This window comes from Zalophus californianus, chromosome 6 (assembly GCF_009762305.2).
Source record: "Zalophus californianus isolate mZalCal1 chromosome 6, mZalCal1.pri.v2, whole genome shotgun sequence".
Taxonomy (NCBI): Eukaryota; Metazoa; Chordata; class Mammalia; order Carnivora; family Otariidae; genus Zalophus; species Zalophus californianus.
Genome location: NC_045600.1, coordinates 28627479 through 28646357, shown reverse-complemented (window position 1 = coordinate 28646357; position 18879 = coordinate 28627479). Strand labels below are relative to the sequence as shown.

Here is an 18879-nt window from a genome sequence, read left to right as displayed (position 1 = left end):
AAGGAAGATTGTTTTTGTTTTTGTTAAATTAAAAGCAGAAACCTCAGGTACAGGTGATCCTATTTTGATTTGCTATGAAACATTCCTCCGATCTCTCCTCTGATCCTGTACCTCATACCCTCCGGCAATCAGATACATGGCCCCTATCCTGTTACCAGGTAAGATGAATACAAGAGTATGAGGGATTGGTACCCTAGAAAACAGCCAGGGGGAAGGGAATGGCCCATGTGTATGAGGGAATTGAGAGTTGAGTGTAGGGACTATTTACAGCGATGTGAGCAGGAATAAGGGAACTACATGGAAAGGTGAAGCACCCCTGGGGAGTTAACAGTGGGGAGCCATTACCACGGCTGTTCCTAGAGGTACAGAGGGAGAGCATTCGCCAGAGCCTGGAGAGATCTGTGGCTTGCAGCCTCAGTGAGCTCATGAAAAAGAGAACCAAGGTAAAGAGACGCATGGCCTAACCTCTCGTTCCATCCTTGTCTTCCTGCTCTGCTCTCCCATTGGCCAACCTCAATGAGAAGGGCAAGGGGGCCTTACTGACAGAGCACACCAAAACCAGCTTCCTGGGGCCCAAATTAGGGCCCCAGGGTAAAGAGTGGATGGGGCAGGGGCAGAAATGGAAATAACCAGCACAATCAAGCCTTGCTCATTCCAACTCAAATGGAACTCTACCAACCCCTCCGTCTCCTCAGAACCAGATGCAGGCTGGCCAGTCCACAAGAAAGGGGCACTAGGCTATCTCATTAAAACTGAAGAAATCCACACCTACAAGTGACCAGCCCCCAGAAGAAGATGGTGGGAAGGAGAAACTGTATCTGAAGTCCCTTGAGAGACAAGGTCTTTGGCAAGCAGAGGATCCACCTCCATTAAGAAACACTACCACCAAATCAACCACCCCTGAAACTCATCCACACTCCTATTCATTCAACAAATGTTTACAATGAACCACTGTGCTGCAACCAGGCACCCTGGAGGTGTACCAGATAAAGACAGTCCTGGCCTTAAGGTGGTTTACAATCTAAAGAGACAGACATTAAACACTGCATAAAAAATTAATACGTAATGACAAACTGTCATAAGGGCGACGGAGGAAAACACAGAGTGCAATGTGAAAGGAGAATACAGTGGGGGGTTTGCTTTAGATCAGGTGGTCAGGGAAGGCCTAGGCGATGAAGTTACATTGAAGTTGAGTGTCAGGAAAATAGTCCACTGTCTGCTTTAATGAGTTCAGAGCGTGCAACTCCAGAGCCTGCTCTGATGGCGTATTACTCTTTCTCCCAAGTCAAAAAAAGGCTTGCAAACATCTAATATAAAACAATTAAAGTATGTTGCCTCATGTCCTGTCCTCAGTCAAAAGAGGCTGGTCACCATCCTTTAAACTTACAATAATTATATATATACATATATATACATATATTTGAAGTTCATATCTTAGTATTCCCGTTAAGCCTCCCAACACTAAATAAATCCTATTTCCAGAATCGCACAGCATTTTAGAGCTGAAAATAGCCTTACAGATCATCTGCTTTAATCATGTCATTTTATAAATGAGGGACCTGAGGCTCAGAGAAGTTCAGTAACTTCACAGAAAGCCACACAGCAGAACAAGAACGGAGCCCGGTGATCTTTCTTAGATGCCATTAAGATCAGGATGAGGCCCCACCCGATGCATCCTTATTAGCAGTTTGCAGGCCCAGGCTCAGCCCCAGTGGGCACTGATACGTTTGTGTACATGCAGAGTGCTCAGCACACACGCAACGTTCAAAATGCAGTGGCTGTTATTGCTGTGTGTTGCTTAATCCCCACTACCACCCAAGAGGCAAGCACAGTTATTGTCCCATTTCACAGTTGAGGACGCTGCAGCTTAGGGAGGTGTAGAACTTGTTTAATATCACACAGCTGTTTGGGGGCAAAGCCCAGCCTTGACCCCAATCTGCCCCCACAACCCATTCACATACTCTCTAGCTTGTACAGACATCGCTTTGTCTCTCTCTCTTTGGTTCTTCCTTAAAAAGTCCTTTTCCAAACCTTTGTGCATTTCCGTTGCATCCCTAAACTCTCTTCACAATTTTCATATTGCAAGATAAAAGACAGCTCTCTGCTGAGGCTGAGGGCAGGTCTGTGTCGTGGTTCTGGGCTCTGCTGTATATGAACATCCCCATGTGGTGTTCACCCCTTCGGCAACAGGTCAATGACCCCACACGGAACTTTGAAACCACTGTGAACTTCCTCCTCCTCCTCTTTCTTCCTCCCCTGCTAAATATTCCACCATCCTGTTTTCCCATAATTCAGTCTACTCTCTTTGGTCCTCTGGTCATTTACCAGATGGGCACAGTAGAAGCCCCAAGAGAGACAAAAGAACCAAATTGGGAACAGTGAGATGGTCTCTCTACATGCAAAGAGCCAGAAGGGACTTCCAGTAGCATCTAGAGTACAATCCCTCAGGGAGGAAAGTGTAGCACAGCACGATATGGAGCCTTTCCCAGGGTCACGGAGAAACTCCGTGGCATTATCCTTGTCTAATGACCAAAATATCTGATGGGCTCGTAGAAGTGCTGCTTCCAGATGGCCCTGGAGTCAAGCTCTAGCCCGGCCATGTATTAGTTAAAGGACTATGGGCTAGTTCCTTAGACCTTTGAGTCTCTATTTCCTTACATGTTAAGTGAGGATGATCAGAATATTTCACAGTGTTGATGCGAAAATGAAACAAGGTGATACGTTGCATAAAGATACTCTGAAAGATCCACAAAAAAACAGCACAGAAGCATGGAAATGGAATGGAAAATGAAGCGTACCAATTTTTGTTTGGGTTTTGGTTTTTCTCTTCAAAACTTATAATTCAAAATTAGATCATATATGAAAAGAGCCTGGGATGGTCCAAGTGCCCTATAAATGCTACAATTTATTAGTGTCGAAGTTAGAATAGTCCTAATTTTAATGGTACAGCAGTACTGTCCAATAGAAATATCATGCAAGCCGCTTACAAAATTTTAAGCTTTCCAGCAGCCACATTTTAAAAAGAGCAACAGGTGCAATTAATTTTAATATATTTTTTTCTAACCCACTCTGTCCAAAACATTATCATTTCAACATGTAACGAATATAAAAAAAATTAATTTGATATTTTGCATTCTTTGATTTGCATTGAGTCTTCAAAATCTGGTGTTTATTTTTATACTTACAGCACATCTCCGTTCAGATTAGCCATATTTCAAGTGTTCCATAGCCCCATGTGGCTAGTGGCTACCATATTAGTGCAGGTTTCTACCCTTAAAAGTAACATGTACTATGATTTTGTTTCCCCAAAAACGGAAGGATATAGTTCTTCATGTTGCCTTCCGCATACCCGGCTGAGCACCTTTCCAGGACAGCGTTCTAGCTGACCACTGACAAACCCTGGTTTCAAAGCCCTCTGGGGAAGGCTTGCAAGGTCAGAATGACAGGCTAACCAGTGCCCTCCCAACAAACCAGCAGAGGGTACATTCCCCAGCCCCTGACCACAGGAGGTCCCAGAGTGAAGGGAAAAACAAGGTAACGGGTCCAAGCTCTTGCACAACATACGTCCTAGGCATGCTCCCTATTGAGCCCTCAGGGATTTCATTGATTGTTTTATTCTAATACATTCCATCTAGACATAGGATTTAGTCATTCTTTATAAGTGTTCTCATTCTGACCCTTGCACAAATTTGGGGACCACATCATCTGACAAGAGCCATCAGACATTTAACATTAAAAGAAAATGGTCCAAAACCCACACATAATTCATCTTTAAATTAGCCTGATTTTATACACAAGGATATAAACCCACGGATCGTTACTCTCTCCAGAGTGGCAGCAGCCATCACCCAAGCCAGCCACCTCCCTGGGCCCCCGTAAGCAGCTCTACCTCCACTTCTAATTGGGAACAGAGATACTCCTTGGGTGACTTCCAGCACGATCCATCACACTAGAGACAGCTTCTGTGCAAACCGAAGAAAATCGGTTTCCAAATAAGAAAAAACCTCTTAGACAAAAAAGGATTGAAGCATAGAAAGTCTTCTAAAAGAAGAAGAAGAAGAAGGAAAGAAAGAAATGCATGAATTAAAGCAAAAAAAAAAAAAAAATTGCCAGAGAAGACCAGTCGCTTCTATCTAGGGCTGTGGACAGGGCAGCATCCTCCCGGATGGAAATCAAAGCCACAGGCTTTTGACACAGGTGCCCCAAGCCTGCCACCCAACACACTGAAAGCAAAGCTTCCACTGGGTTGTTGAAGCCACTGAGCTCATTAACAGGATGCAGGCGAGCTGAGCCCGAAAGTGCAACGTGGGAGCACAGTGAGTAATTAAATCCCAGGCCATTTAAAAATGCAAACGCCTGGATGTCACAGGCTCACGGAGCCTCTGACTCCTCATGCATTTTTTGGCTCAGGGTGGAGGATTGGGAACCTGCAAGTCATGTATGGATTATAATAAAATATGCCATATAGAAAACAGATTAAGACAGTTCTTCTTTGGGGAAATATACAAAGAGAGGAGCTGTCTGTTAGCTGTCGAGTTTGCAAGAGATACCATCTTTCGGGAGGCTGTGCTCTGCGAACAGACAGTCTGCCCCAAGGGAAATAGTGGTGAAACACCCCGACAAGGCACATCCATCCATCCATCCATCACGGGCTCTCCGTGACGCAGGGGTCTGGAGACAGAGTAACGGTGCAAAAGGGAGGGAGAGACCCCACAGACAATGGCAGACAATCCTCCTGCTACATCGGGAGTGTTCAGATTTTTTTTTTTTTACCTGCCTCTAGTTTTTCTGTAAAAATACAAATGTGCAGTTTTTGCTTCTGAGTGCTTATTATTGTAAGGAGTTAAGCTCATCCTCTTTCCTTGGATTTATACATCAACTTACACCAAGAAGCAAGGGGCTTAAGAATCATTAATTCATTTATCCCCATCGGACTCTCAGACTCATGGGGAGAAAGAATGGGGAATGGATATTGTTATCTCTCACCCCACGGGGGAAGAGATTGGGGTCGGGGACAGACCAAAGCCCTGATTTCCTGAGATGGTGGCAGGCCCAGAAATCCATCTGCTCATTCCTCAGGGGTGCCATTTTCTTGGCTGCATTTGACTCCCTGTTTTGTGATTCATAAAGCTCAAAATAGATGAGGTTCACGTTGAGGACCCATCACCCAGGCTGCACCCTGCAGGCCCTTGTTACCACCTGTTTTAGAATCCCATGATATCCACACAACGGGACGGCTGATTGTTTCCCCGTATGGCCCCTGCCCCCCACTCCCTGGTGTGCCTATCCTCTCACATCCAAGCCAGCATGCAAGGATTGGCCCTCGTGCACAGCACCCAGGGGTGAGCCCCTCAGATAAGCATCTCCCCACCCCTGAGACCCAGAAAAACACCTACACGGCCAAAGGAAGCTCACCACTGGGCTGGCTGGCAGACCAGGTGGATGCAGCTTAGCAGGATGGTGCGGGAAGGGAAGGATGGCGGCACACGGAGGGGTGATATCTCCCTTGTGTTCAAGGGAATACAGAAAACCAGAAAGTGCAGGAGCTGCTCTGGAGTGGAAGCTCCGCTCTAGTTCCCGACACCACACACTGGGCCTTGATCTCCCAAACTATAAAACTAAGGGATCAAAGCCCACTTCCCAGGGTTGCTGTGGGGCCGAGACAAGGGACACAGAGTGTCTGCACAAGAGGCGTGATGCTCAGTTGTGAGCGCCCTCCCTTCCTCCTCCAAAGCGGTGGCACTTCCCAGCAAGCTCCTCACCCTCGGATCCTCTCAACCAGCGGAACGAGTGTGGCCCGGCTTCCCCCAACCGGGACACGGGCCCAGGGAGTGCAGCAGCGAAGAGGCCAAGTTCAGAGCTGTGCTGAGGACAGAGGGGACCAAGGGTGAGACCCAGCTTGAAGGCCAGAGGCCAGCCCTGCTTCAGGTCCAGGGTAGGCACCGTCCTGCAGATTTGGAAGTCACGGCAGAACCACATGGAAAATGCCTTCCTTGCCCTATTCATTCATTGGACAAATCATTACTGAGCACGTACTATGTACCAGGTTCTATTCTAGGTGCTGAGGACACAGTTGTGAACAAGAGAAGAAAAGTTCTGCCCTCATAGAAACTGGATTCTAGTCGGGGGCTGGGGGACGACAATACCTAAAACAAATGAGTGAGACATAGAGCACAACAGATGATAATCAATGCTTTGGCGGGGAAGCAGAGCAGAGGAGGGGACGCTGGGGTATCGGGGGGAAAGTGGGAGGGTGGTTACACTTTGAAATGTGGCCAGGAAAACACAAACCTGAGGAGGGGGAAGAGGGCACGCTGATATCTAAGAAAGGACACTCCAGGCCAAGGAGCCATCAGTACAATGGCCCAAAGCCGGGGGCCCCTCTGCCTAGAGCACAGTGAGCCTGGGGGGAGAGCCGGAGATGAATCCAGAGTTACAGGGGCCTTGAAGGGCCATGCAGGCCACTGAGAGGAGGTCGGCTGCCACTGTGAGTGTGATCAGAAGCCACTGGAAGTTTCAAGCAAAGAGTGACATGACGCTGCCTGTATTTTAAGAGGATCACTCTGAAAATAACTGAAGGAGGAAAGGCAGAGTGCGCAGAGCAGTCGGGAGTTCCTGGAATATGTGTGGGGCCCCACCAATGAGCCCGGGGCTTAGGACAGGGCTGTGCATGACCCACATGAGCCCTGTCTTCATGGCACTTGCACTCTGGTTTCCAGATACATCCAGGGAGCAGCCCCCTGGCCCCTGAGCAGGGGGCATCTGTACACAGTGAACCAGGAGAGAGGGCGGGTACGGAGGGCGGGTGCCCGGCACTGAGGGGCAGAGGTATGGACACCAGAGCAAGTCCACAGAGGAAGGGCTTTCCAGAAGAAGGTGGAGCAGCCTAGGCCATGGGCAGGAGAAAAGAGCCAGTCAGACAGGCCTGGCCTAGCCCACCATGGGATGATAGGTGTCAGTAAAAGTGGGGAGGAACCCTTCCAAGTTGACCTCTGTGCCCTGGGCAACGGATGCTAGAGTTCTGGGACACAAGGGGTGACTTTTGCAAACTGTGGGTCTGGTAGAGGTGGATCCCACAGCCAGGTGCCAGGTCTTCTCTCCTCGGTATAGAAGGTTCCAGACTTGGGGCTTTTAAAAGACTCAAAGGCAGAACGTGGTGCCATTCCAGGCCAGACAGCACGCACTCCTCAAGCAAAGGGCACGTCACTGGGCAGAGGACAGACATGGCGTTAGCCGAGACCTCCGCAGCCCACCTAGCAGCACAGTGCAGACACGGCGTCACCGTGGAAGCCCTCCAGATCCACCCTCCCTCGGGACTCTCAGAACAGCCCTATGATGTGAGCAAAGCAACTGCCAGGGTCCGCCCTTCACAGACGAAGAACCAAGGCCAGAGTTGTTACAAAGCTGCCCCAAATCACACAGTCAGTGGGTGGAAGGGTCTGGACTTGAACCCAGGCCTTGGGATCCTTTGATGGCTTTTCTCCTGCAGAGTACAGCTGTAGGGCACAGCGAAGGCCCCTATGACCTAAAATCGAAGAGGGGCAAGGTGGCAAACCTGGAACAGGCCCCACAGGCCAGGCTGGGCACCGGACAGGAAGCCCAGGTCAGCTGCCACGGTCAGCTCAGTCTCCCTCATCTGTGAAATGGGCATGCTGAGAGATACCCCATGTTTTCCGAGGCTGAGACCAAACACTGGGCACCTTTCTCTCCTCCATCCCTTTCATAAATCTTTACTGTCTACCTGCAATGTGCCAGGCCTGTTGCTGGGCGCTGGGGAGCCAGATGAAGAAACCGGTGGGTCCCTGCCCTCAAAGTGTGTACTCTACCTCCCAGTGGGAGAGACAGGAGTGAACAGGCAGCGCGGCGGATGACCCATGCTCTAACTGTGGTGCCACCGGGTGGGAAGGCACACGTGACCATGGACACTCGGCCCCCACTGGGCACGCTGCCCTGCCCACTCCCAGCTGCCACCCGTGTCCTCTGCCGGCCCCAGCTCCCGGAGCCCCGTGGGCTGCAAGCAGGGCTGAGATAGCCCCGCCTCGGTCCCCCAGCCTGCCAGGAAGGCAGAGAGAGCATGAAGAGTCACAGCGTGAAGCAGGGGGGCTGGAGGGGCCTGCCCACCTCTCTCCGGCTCTCCTGCTCCGGAGGCCAACAAGAGCCGAAGAAGCTGCTGTTGCAAGCCTCCAGGATGGATGGCTGCGGGCTCTGACACTGCAGGAAGGAGATAAATGACTGGTCATTTCCCCCTGATGCACTTGAAGGCATCCATTCTTCCAGCTGTACCAAGCTCAGGCAGCCCCCCGCACAGAGCCAGATAAGCACTGACAGATGCGGGTGGGAGCCGGAGTGTCCTTCCCCTTCAGAAGGACACAGCCAGACTCCTCTGCAGGCCGGGAGAAGGTCACGGTGTCCACTGACTCACACCTGGCTGGGGGCTCCACGGGTCCCTTCCTTCGCCTCCCACCTCACCCACCGCTCCCCCCACCCCCCCGCCAGGCTCATCCCTGCAAGGAGCACCCGGGAGAGGAGGAGGGCCAGGGGCAGAGGGAGCCAGCTGACAGGCTCATCAATCTCGGGCTACATGCTTGGCACATCGGCGTTCCTTAAGTTGTTCCCGGACTGGGAGGGTGCTGGAGGAGTCAGGGGGACTGTCTGGAGGAGAAGAGAAATCACGCCGAACATCAGAGAGCAAATGGTGGAAGAAGCCTGGAGACTATTAAAATGTGGGCCATGTACAAAAGCAGTAGGGAACTAATTAAGATGCAGGATTTGCAAAAGCTGGGGAAGTTGGCCGCAGCCTGCTCCCATCTGTGGGGTTCTGCCGGTGCAGTGCGGCGGGGACAGCACCCTAGGCCGGCGAAACAGGCCTCTCCACCCCTGCCCAAGCAGGCAGGACTCAAGCTTCTCTGCCTGGACCGCCCCCTTGGGGGGGGGCACCCTTCGGAGGGTCCCCGTGACTTGCTTGTTGGTCTGCTGGGACACCCTCTGCTTTGAGGCACCCTAGGCTACCATCACCTCAGGGGTCCTGCCCTTCGGCTCCTGTTCCCCCAATGACGTGTGGTGGGTGGTGACCATTCTGATCATTCATCCCCAGTCACTGAGTGGCTGCCAAAGGAAAAAAAAAAAAAAAACCCTAGAGAAAGAACCAGAACCCTATTATTCCTGGCTGCCTTCCCTCCCATCACCCTTGGAATTTGGCAAGGGTGGCAAAGAGCTATGTTGCTCCCCAAGTATCCTGAAGCAGAAGGGATTTACAAGGCCTCAGGTACATTCCAGGAGCAGAAAGAACATCTGTTATAAAGGCCCCATTGGTCTGAGAACACCACCGTGAATGTGTGTGTTGGGTCCTGGAGCAACATGGCGCCAGTTCCAACAGGCTCTCCCTGAGGGTTCCCTCCTTGGCCTCACCGCTGATCTCCCCTGGGAAATTAACTTCCTAATTCAGTGCCACATTTCCCCAACCTCTTAAAACGAAGATAAAATCTACCTTAGACAAGGGGTACCAAAGGGTCTGGGTTTGGAAGCTGCTAAATTGATCTAAGCAGACCATCCAAGCATTTAATCCAAAGAGACACAAGTAAAAGTTTGTTCCCAGCCTTTTTCTTCTCTTCATCCAAACGCATGCGCGCGCACACGCACACACACACGCACACGCACACACAAAGTGAAGTTAAAGGCCTCTTTTTTAATCAGCTGGTTTTTGCCCAACATCTGCCCTGCTTCAGGGCCTTCTGGTGGATATTTACTATCCACCTTTCTCTCCTGCCAGCTCAGCTCCCCCTTCGCAAGGACAGAGCTCCATTCTTGGGGAAATGGTCCATGGGAGGCCCCTCTCTGGCAGCAGGCCTCTGCCCCAGTCTTCATGTTGCACGAATTGTGATGGCTGCGCCTTGAAACACCTTGCGTTTGCCTGCGCAGCCAAGTGCAAACAGCAGAGAACACTGAACTCCATTGTCAGTCAGCGGAGAGAAATAATGTTGTATGTGTTGTCCTTCAGACGCCCAGGCAAGTAGGAGGTTGCAAGATATTTATTCAAGACAGATTGGAGGGGTGATGTTAGGCGTGAGAAACACATAGGTCCAGGGACACAGAATGTTTTCAGGTCCCAAAGAGCTCTCCCCAGCTCTCAGCCCCATCCCACCCGCACACAGACACATTTTTATTTTTAGCGAGTAGTAAAGAAACACAGGCAGGATGTCATAGTCGCAGTGAGGAAGATGGGATGACGACAGCAAGACGGGGGGTAACCCACCGGTGTGTGATCCAGCTCTGAACGACGACTGAATGGCAGCCATGACCCGCCTCCCCTCTCCCGCCTTGACCTGGTTTCCTGACAGAGCTCTGCAGACCTGAGGTCAAGGACAACTCTTACCTGACGGCCTCTGTTGCTGAAAGCTGCCCACCACAGGCAGGCTTCAGGCAGGGACACAAAGGAAGACAAGAGGTACAAACTGGGTGTTGGCATGATAAATTGCTTGTGGCATCTCCTCATTGTCCACAGAGGGGCCTGACATGGAAGGAAACTCATGCCTGAGACAATTCTGCTCCAGGCCAGTGCCCCTGTCTCTCACAAATCGGGGGAACTCTTCTCCCTCTCCCCAGAGGAAATGAGGGTGCTGACGGTGGAGCCCACGGGAGGCTCTGAGCGTCACAGACATAACTACATTCCTGGAGCTTGTCAAGGGGACCTCAGGAGACTCGCAGCGGGAGGCTGGGAGGGAAGAGAGAAGACAGGATGGTATCCTAGGCGCTGGGTGGTGGAGGGGTGCCAAGGATTGACTGGTTCATTCATTGGTTTTCTTTCAACATAAACTTAGTCTTCTAGTTTCCATAAATTTAAAGAGATTCAGCTCAGGTTAGACAAATTGATTATCGATTTTCAGCAAGTTTTGCCCAAAAAGGATTATACACAATGTTGTGCAATTTGCTTTTCTTTTTCCACTTAACAATATATCTTAGACAGCTTTCCATTTTTTTCCCACTCATTTCTTTAAAAGACAAAATAGTATTCTATTTTATGAATGTACTATATATTTAACTAGTCCCCTATCAATGGACCTCCTGGTTGTTCCCATTCTTTGTTATTATTGTTGTTGTTAGGAACACTGTCACAATGGATGACCTTACACATTGGGAGTATGTATTTATCTGTAGGATAAATTCCTAGCAGCAGAATTTCTAGGTCAAAGGGGATATGCCTTTTAAATACTGATAGGTATACCCAATTCCACGGCAATGTGTTAAAGAGAGAGGAGATCCCTTGCCTCTCCCCCGTCCCTGTTTCCTTCCGCTGCTCCTCTATCCCTGGGAAGGTGGGCCTTCGTTCACCCAACTGACTGTCCCCACCTCCTAGGAATTTATAGCAAATGCTCCAAGGACTCTCGCCATGACTCTAGCCTGAGTCACACTCAGAAGTGGGCAGAGCCACTGGAAGGTGGGGACCTGCCAAGGGGACAGAAGAGGGCTGAGAGCCAGCTTGGGCTCTACTCACCAGCAGATGGGACATCATTTTGCAAACGTGCAGCCAGAGGGGGCGCCTTCTACTCTTGCACAAAGGTGCCATTCAGGCTAGCTGAGGCCCTGGATGAAGGCCCTTTTCGACATTTTGGCTTATGTGAAAAATTCAACTTCAACCGTGCGGCGCCTCTAGGAAGACAGTGATCCGTGCAGCTTCGTGTTCTCTAGATGGGCTCTGATGCTCCGAGGTCCAAGGCTGAGGTTCCTTATCACCGACTCTCAGGCACTCCCCCAGCCACTTCATTCACAGCCTGCGGTGGCCCACTGGTGCAAGGGGCAGCCTGAGCGCGTGGCCCCCGTAGGGCAGACTCAGAACGGTATATGGAAATGACAAGCATTTGGCCCACAGCTTGGGGGGTTTTGTTTTTAGCAGGCATAGCTGTAGATCTGATCCCCCAATTTGGGGGAAGAAGTTCGCCTGAGACAGAGCTCAGTTATTTATTCCAGGCCTGGCTGTTTATTGTTTCTCAGTGGATGCTGACATGGAGGGGTGAGCCCAACAAACTTGGGATCTTTTGCCACGTTGGGACATGGCTACGCCTCTGAGAGCCCATTCTTAACAAGCTGGCACTCACTTTTCCCAGAGAGCATCCTCCCACAGGATCCTCACATCTCGGGGGGCTGGGCCAAGACCATCTCAGCCTCTGACCCAAGCACAAAGAGACATGATGTGCTGGTGGGCACTTGGCTCCAGCGAACCCCCAGCCCCGGGGCTCTTCCCTTTCCCACCGCCCACAGGTCATGACATGTCTGTAGACAAAAGGGCCAGACACTCATAAAACAACTTCTTCCTCAGTCTCACCAACAACGAGACTGTCAGTTTCCAGATATGTGAGCAGCACAGTAAACCTTGCGTGGCTTGGAGCTGTCCGCAGCCAGATTTCCCTAATATATAAAGTGGGGGCTTATTCCACTTTGATGCCCTCCTTCCTGCTCTACCTCCCAGGGCTATGGTAAGGACCAAAGGAAATGCTATAAATGAAAATGCTTTGTAAAGGGCTTTGTAAATGACAGTGTGCTGTTCAGACACTGGTTATGATGATGACAATGATGATTCAATCAGATCTCCCCATCCCCTGGGTGGCAGTGATTGGTAGGGCAGACATAAACTCAAGCCAGCTAATCAGTCCTTCCCAGGACTTCTCTGCCACAGCTATCGAAGGGGACTGCTGCTTTCTGCTGAGTCTAAGGAGTGCAGAGTCTGGGACTGCAGATGGCCACCTTGCCTGCCCCACAAGGAGAAGAGAGAGGTGGAAAGAGCCTCAGAGCCCTCACTACAATGTTTGAACCCCTGGATGCAGCTATGCCTGAAACCAGGGCAATGCTGAGATCTAACATTACATGAACCAACTTCCCTTCTTTTTTCCTTAGGCTAGTTGGAGTGTATGTCTGACATTTATAACTAAAGGAATTCCAACTATCTCTTGGGTGCATATTAATCATTTATGTATTAGTTTTTTAATCATAAAATAAAGTTTTTAAGGGAAACACTTCGCTAAAGTTTTTTTTTTTTAAGTTAGTGTACCTATGAGCAGCACGAAGAAGCAGAAAAAGCACTGAACAGAGAAATCAAGCAACGTGGATTCTCTGCTTGTTCCCACAGGAATTGCTGTGTGACTTTGAGTAAGTCTCCTAACCTGCCTGAACCTCATACAATAAGGAATTGGAGCTAATGATGTCTAAGGTATTTTACAGCACGAAATGTCTTCAGTTCCATAAAAGACAATCCAATTAGTCTAATACAAAGTGTTCTTAAGAAAGACTTTGTAGGGCACCTGGGTGGCTCCGTCGTTAAGCGTCTGCCTTCAGCTCAGGTCATGATCCCAGGGTCCTGGGATCAAGTCCCGCATCGGGCTCCCTGCTCAGCGGGAAGCCTGCTTCTCCCTCTCCCACGCTCCCTGCTTGTGTTCCCTCTCTCGCTGTCTCTCCCTCTGTTAAAAAATAAATAAATAAATCTTAAAAAAAGAAAAAAAGACTTTCTCGGGGCACCTGGATGGCACAGTCGGTTAAGCATCTGACTCTTGCTTTCGGCTTGGCTCATGATCTCAGGGTCATGGGATCATGCGAGCAAGCCCCATGTCAGACTCTGAGCTCAGCATGGGGTCTGCTTGAGAGTCTCTCTCCTCTCCCTCTGCCCCTCCTGTTCCTGCTCTCTCTCTCTCAAATAAATAAATAAATCTTTAAAAAAAGACTTTCTATATAAACGTTAAGAATAAAGACTAACAATTTAAAATTAGCGTCAAGCACTTACCAAAAAAAAATCTTTTAAACTGATAAGTTGCATATGAGATGTCTTCCCATTTGAAATTTAATATGAATTCATACATGCATGTGAAAATACTCGTTGCATCTCCAGTTAAATTGGAAAGATTAGAGACAAAAAATGGGAACAACCTGGTTAAAATAGTTGCAGTACATTCATACAATGGAATATTGTGTAACTGTAAAAAAGGAATGAGGAAATTCTTTATATATTGATAGGGCCGATGCCTGAGGCACATTTTTCAATGGAACGGGCAAAACACACGGTGGCCGTGCTATGTCAAAAGACGAGGAAAAGGTCATATGGATGTAATTCTTGGTGTGTGCATAGACAATCTCTTGAAGAATCTCAAGAAACTGGTGCCACTGATGACCTGATGGCCTCTTTGGAGACTAGGTCTTATTTTTCACTGTGCATACTATATATGCTTTTTATCCTTGGAATGTCAAAACACGTGACTGTGTTGCTTACTCAAATATTTTTTTAATTTTAATTAAAAGAGTAAGAAAGAGGGGGAAGGGGGTAAAAAAGGGCAAATATTATTACATATGACTTAGGTGATCCTCATGGTTAAACTGAACCCCAACTAGGAATCCCCAAGTACCACTGTGCCTATGTATAGATGGGGAAATATACCCAGAGGGTTCACATACTCCACCATGGAGACACATCCAGCTAGTGGCAGACACTTCACTAATACCCTCCCTTCAAAGTCCACACAGACGACACAGCATGTGGTCAGCCTCCCGCTACAGCCCCTCCTGCAAAGCCCTGGATGGGGTAGAATGAAACTGGTCCAGGTAAAGATCGAGCCAAGGGTTACCTCCTCACTCATCCATGGCACTTTCAAAAGAACAGGATCAATGATTCCAGAACAAAGAAGGAGGAAGTCCCCACCTCCAAAATAAACTGTTCATATCGGTAATTGCTCATGTTTAATAAAGAAACAGAGGTGATGTGGAGTCACGCCATGCAGACTTCTGATCTGGCCACCTGTAAGTCTTTAAAACCAGTGTTTCCAAACTTTAGTGTGCATCGTGGGGAATGCAGTCCTCGGGATATGGTAAAATGCAGACTCTGACTTAGCAGGTCTGGGGTGAGGCCCAAGATTCTGCATCTCTACCAAGCTCCCTGGGGCTGCCTATGCTGCCAGTCAAGACCACACTTTGAGTGTAGTTCTAGAACAACTCCAACCAATATGGGCACCCCTAGCCATGTGTGCACCTGCAATGTGGCCAGTCTGCAATGAGATATGTTAAAAGTGTAAAATATACACTGGAATTAAAAAACAATACAAAAAAAGAATGTACAATATTTCACTCATCATTTCTATATTGGTTACATGCTAAGATGATAATATTACTGCTGTGTTAGGTTTAATAGAATCTATAATTAAAATTAATTTCGCCTGTTTTTTTTTTTCCTTTGTTTAATGTGGCTACCAGAAGTATAAAATGACACATGTGGAGGGCATTATATTTCTACTGGATTATACTGCTCAGGGAGGCTTGGTTCTCCTACAACCTCCATCTTGGGAAGTTTGGAACAATCTCAGTCACCACCCAGAAGTGTTCGCAAGGGTCTGTAAATTCTGCAGGGCCATCAAGAACGTGGATGCAGCTCATTGAAAAAATCTAGCCTCCACCCATCTCTAACAAATAAAACTTCTCCAATAAGTGAAATCTAGGTTAAAATAAACAATCGAAACAGGCTTAACCATAGAACCATGAGTGAAAGCATCCCAAACAATTGTGAACAGAGATTTTACAGAGAAAATGCAGCCTAAGAAGTCAACATGGAAAGGCATGAGGTAACCTTGCCAGGCAGCCTCCCTTAGTCAGGTCTGCGTTGTTTGGTGACAGTGGGAGCGGACATGTCAGCCCTGCCTTTGTTCCACTTGTCAGCACTGTCCCCACCATCCTGAGTCACCTCCCAGCCCTAGTAGCACCCCTAAAACCAGAGACTCTCTGAAAGCTGAAGACCCAGGACAATCACTTGGCCTTACTGCAACCCAGACACAGGTCTGAAGGGAGCCATCGAGTCAGAAGTGTTCTAACAGGTCAGTAGTCTAGAAAACTAACCAGTTCCTTCTGCATGGCCACAAAGCACTCAGCATCACCTGGAGGCAAATTTTGAACACAGACTCTCCCATTTCCATGCCCAAGATGGGTTCTATTTTTTACACCTCCTGGGGCCCTGTTGGAAAAGGCATTCCTCCTGGGCCTGCTCCCACTCTTGCCTGCTTGCTTTACTCCACAGGGTGGCAAGAGGGAGACGAGAGGAAAGGGAAGGCACAAAACACCAGAGGGAAGAGATGCTCAGGTGAATACATGGGCATGTTTACATAGGAGAACAGGCACAGAGGCACACCTTTGGGCACCATGGGCCAGGTTCACTCTCCCACAAAACTCAGCTCTATAGACAAAGGAGCAAAGCAACCTTGTCCTGGGCCAGCCCAGCCCTCCCCACCACTCCCACCAGCTCCAGAGGGCACTGACCAGGTTTTATTTCCAGCAGCCGAAGTTTAGGATCCTCAGGCGGGTGCAATCGTCTCTTCTTACGCCAGCAGCGGGCAGGGTATGTGTATAGCTGGCCCGGGGCAAGGCCTGTGGACAGAGACAGCATAAAGGTTAAAGGCTCCAGGCTAGAAGGGGCCTTAGAAACCTCCCTGTCCAAGCTTCTCACTCACAGTGAGAGGAAACTGAAGACCAGAAAGGTAGCGTGACTTGTCAAGGTCACACAGCTGGTTGACGGTAGAGCAGAGGCAGTATCTAGGTCATCTGACCCCAGGACCCTTGCCCTGTCTGCTCCACCATGTTGTCTCCATAAGCCCACGACCATCATGACCATGACCAAGACAGTTCTGCTCTCCTGGTCTGGGGAGATCAGAGGGACCTTTTCAGATTCAACCTCACTACAGTGTTTCCAAGGCAGTGGACCTCCAGCTACTACCCATCAATTGCCCCTCTATACAGGTCCAGGTGAAGCAGGTTCTCCACCAGGCAAAGCAGCAGAAGTCAGTCTGCCTACCTATAGATGGTCTGGACTGGGAAGCCTTTCAAGGAAACAGGATCAAGGATCCAGATCTCCTACCCGCTAACTTTCTCCACCCACTGTTAGCTACTGGCATCTCGCTGAAGCCAATGCAAGCCCCAAGAGCCTCCAACAGAATATAAACCTACTCTGGTGACCAGGCTCCTCGGCCAGCAGAGCCAGCATACTTCTACATCCCTGCCCACTTGCCTGGGCCTTACAGAAAGAAATGGGCAAGAGTCCAGTGGCTGGGCTTGTATACCAACCACACTGTCTCTCAAGAGTCTCCATTTAGATTTGGCCTTTGGCACCAAAGTTCTACATGAGCATCGTCTGTCATAACAACCACAGATAGATAAATGGGGCATGTGACAACCATGAGACCCATGTGGGAAGGTCACTTCCTAGACCTAGGACCACAGGGATAGAAAATATGAGGACCCTATTTCCATCAGCTGTCATTTGGGGACCTTTTGCAGAGACAATCTACCAAAGTTTCACTGTTATATATCCATTTCTCCATTTTTCATTTTTACTAGTTATCTACCCATTTATTGGTTTGGGTCCAAAGCAGAGGCAACTATTCCAGTACTAAAGGAAGCAAAATTGTCAAATTCTCTTTAAGTGCTAAGTTTCATTTTTAACCACATAGCTGCTCCCACAGGTTGCAAGGCTATGAAGAAGTTGGAGGTCCCTACCCCTCCCCTATTTGGGTTCTCAGAAACCATTAAGGATCATGGAGCCTAGAGGCTCCAGAAAAATCTCTGATGTCATGAGCTAAGGGCTTTTCATGTCCAAGAGTCATCCTAATACTTAATTTTGTTGATAGCTCCATAGCTTCTGCACAGTAGGAGGATCCCAAAGCTCTGAGCTCCCTGTGCTCTAAGGACCAGCCTTGTGGTTGATTTGGAGAAGACCAAATGAATCAAAGTAATATTGCTCTCCCTTCCATGGAAGGTCCCAGTTTTGATCTCTCTTTGAGGGAAGGCATCACTGGGAATAGTTTGATGTTTCTGGTGTGATTCACTCCAGGACCATGTCATCTCTGACCCTAGAATTCCTGAATGGCTGCATTGATTCTGGTTCCTTGAAACACCTCTGAGGCTGGTATGCCCCAGGATCCCAACAGAGGCCAAGTACAAGGGCTGACCCAGTACTCTACAACCCAGAACCAGCCCCACAAATCCCCACTCATCTTGGGTTTGTGGTTCTTATTCCAGACTGAACCCAAAAATCCAGACTGAACATGGAGAACTTCTTAATAACATCAAGGCCAAAAATTCATGCCCAAACTACCCAATCTGAATGTAATGGGTGGAGGAATTAGGCCAACTATTTTTTAAAGAACCTTATAGATTGTTGCAATGTCTGGCCAAGAACCCTGGATGTCTAAGCGTCATCTAGTTACTGCCTGGATATTCTCTCTAATGTATCAAGATTGGTTTCATGGCCTTCCCCAAAGGCATCTCAAGGTTCCAGTGTTTCCTCCAAAATGTTGTCATTAATTTCCTGCTCATTATAAGACCCAGGATGACAGGGAACTATGTCCATCTCTAGTATCCCTAAAACTTGGCACAGTGCCTGGTAGGCATATCAAGAAATAGTTACCAAATGAATTCAACAGAACTGAATCAGATTCAGAAATGCAGGAAGCGAATGACCTGCTATACCTGGTTCCAGGAGGCTCATCCACCCACATCCAAACCAGCCAAGAGGGACCCCAGAGGTGGGGCCGAGAGTGAGTACAGAATCCACCCCAAGATGGCAGTCTCTGTGCCTTAGGCTCCTTCTGGCCCCACAGACTGCTTCATAGTATTTCCAACCTGACCAAGAGCAGGTGAGTAAGAAAGGACTGGTCCAGACAGTACTCAAAAGATCTAAATGACAAGAGGTCAAAACTGTCAACACTTGCCCAGGGCCTCTGCCCTCCCTGAGACCTGGTCACTGCACTTGTTGGTCAGCAGCATCAGTGCAGCCTTGGGCTGTTCAGTTTATAGCTGCAGACCCACTCACCCACCCACTTGGTAGTAGGTAGTTTGAATGGCCAGAAGAAGGGACTGTTTTTA

At 48.9% G+C, this 18879-nt stretch overlaps 1 protein-coding gene across 3 annotated transcripts in view; it reads right to left on the bottom strand.

The window, feature by feature from the left end:
• The window catches only part of DPF3 (double PHD fingers 3), a 246733-nt gene that overhangs the window by 110383 nt on the left and 117471 nt on the right, over window positions 1-18879 (bottom strand). For all 3 annotated transcript variants that reach the window (XR_003515591.1, XM_027569208.1, XM_027569209.1), the window contains exon 3: window positions 16279-16386. Coding sequence is in view for 2 of the 3 variants with exons in the window: in XM_027569208.1 (XP_027425009.1) it covers window positions 16279-16386 (108 nt within the window). In the remaining variant the exon portion in view is untranslated. The remainder of the gene's footprint in view (window positions 1-16278; window positions 16387-18879) is intronic.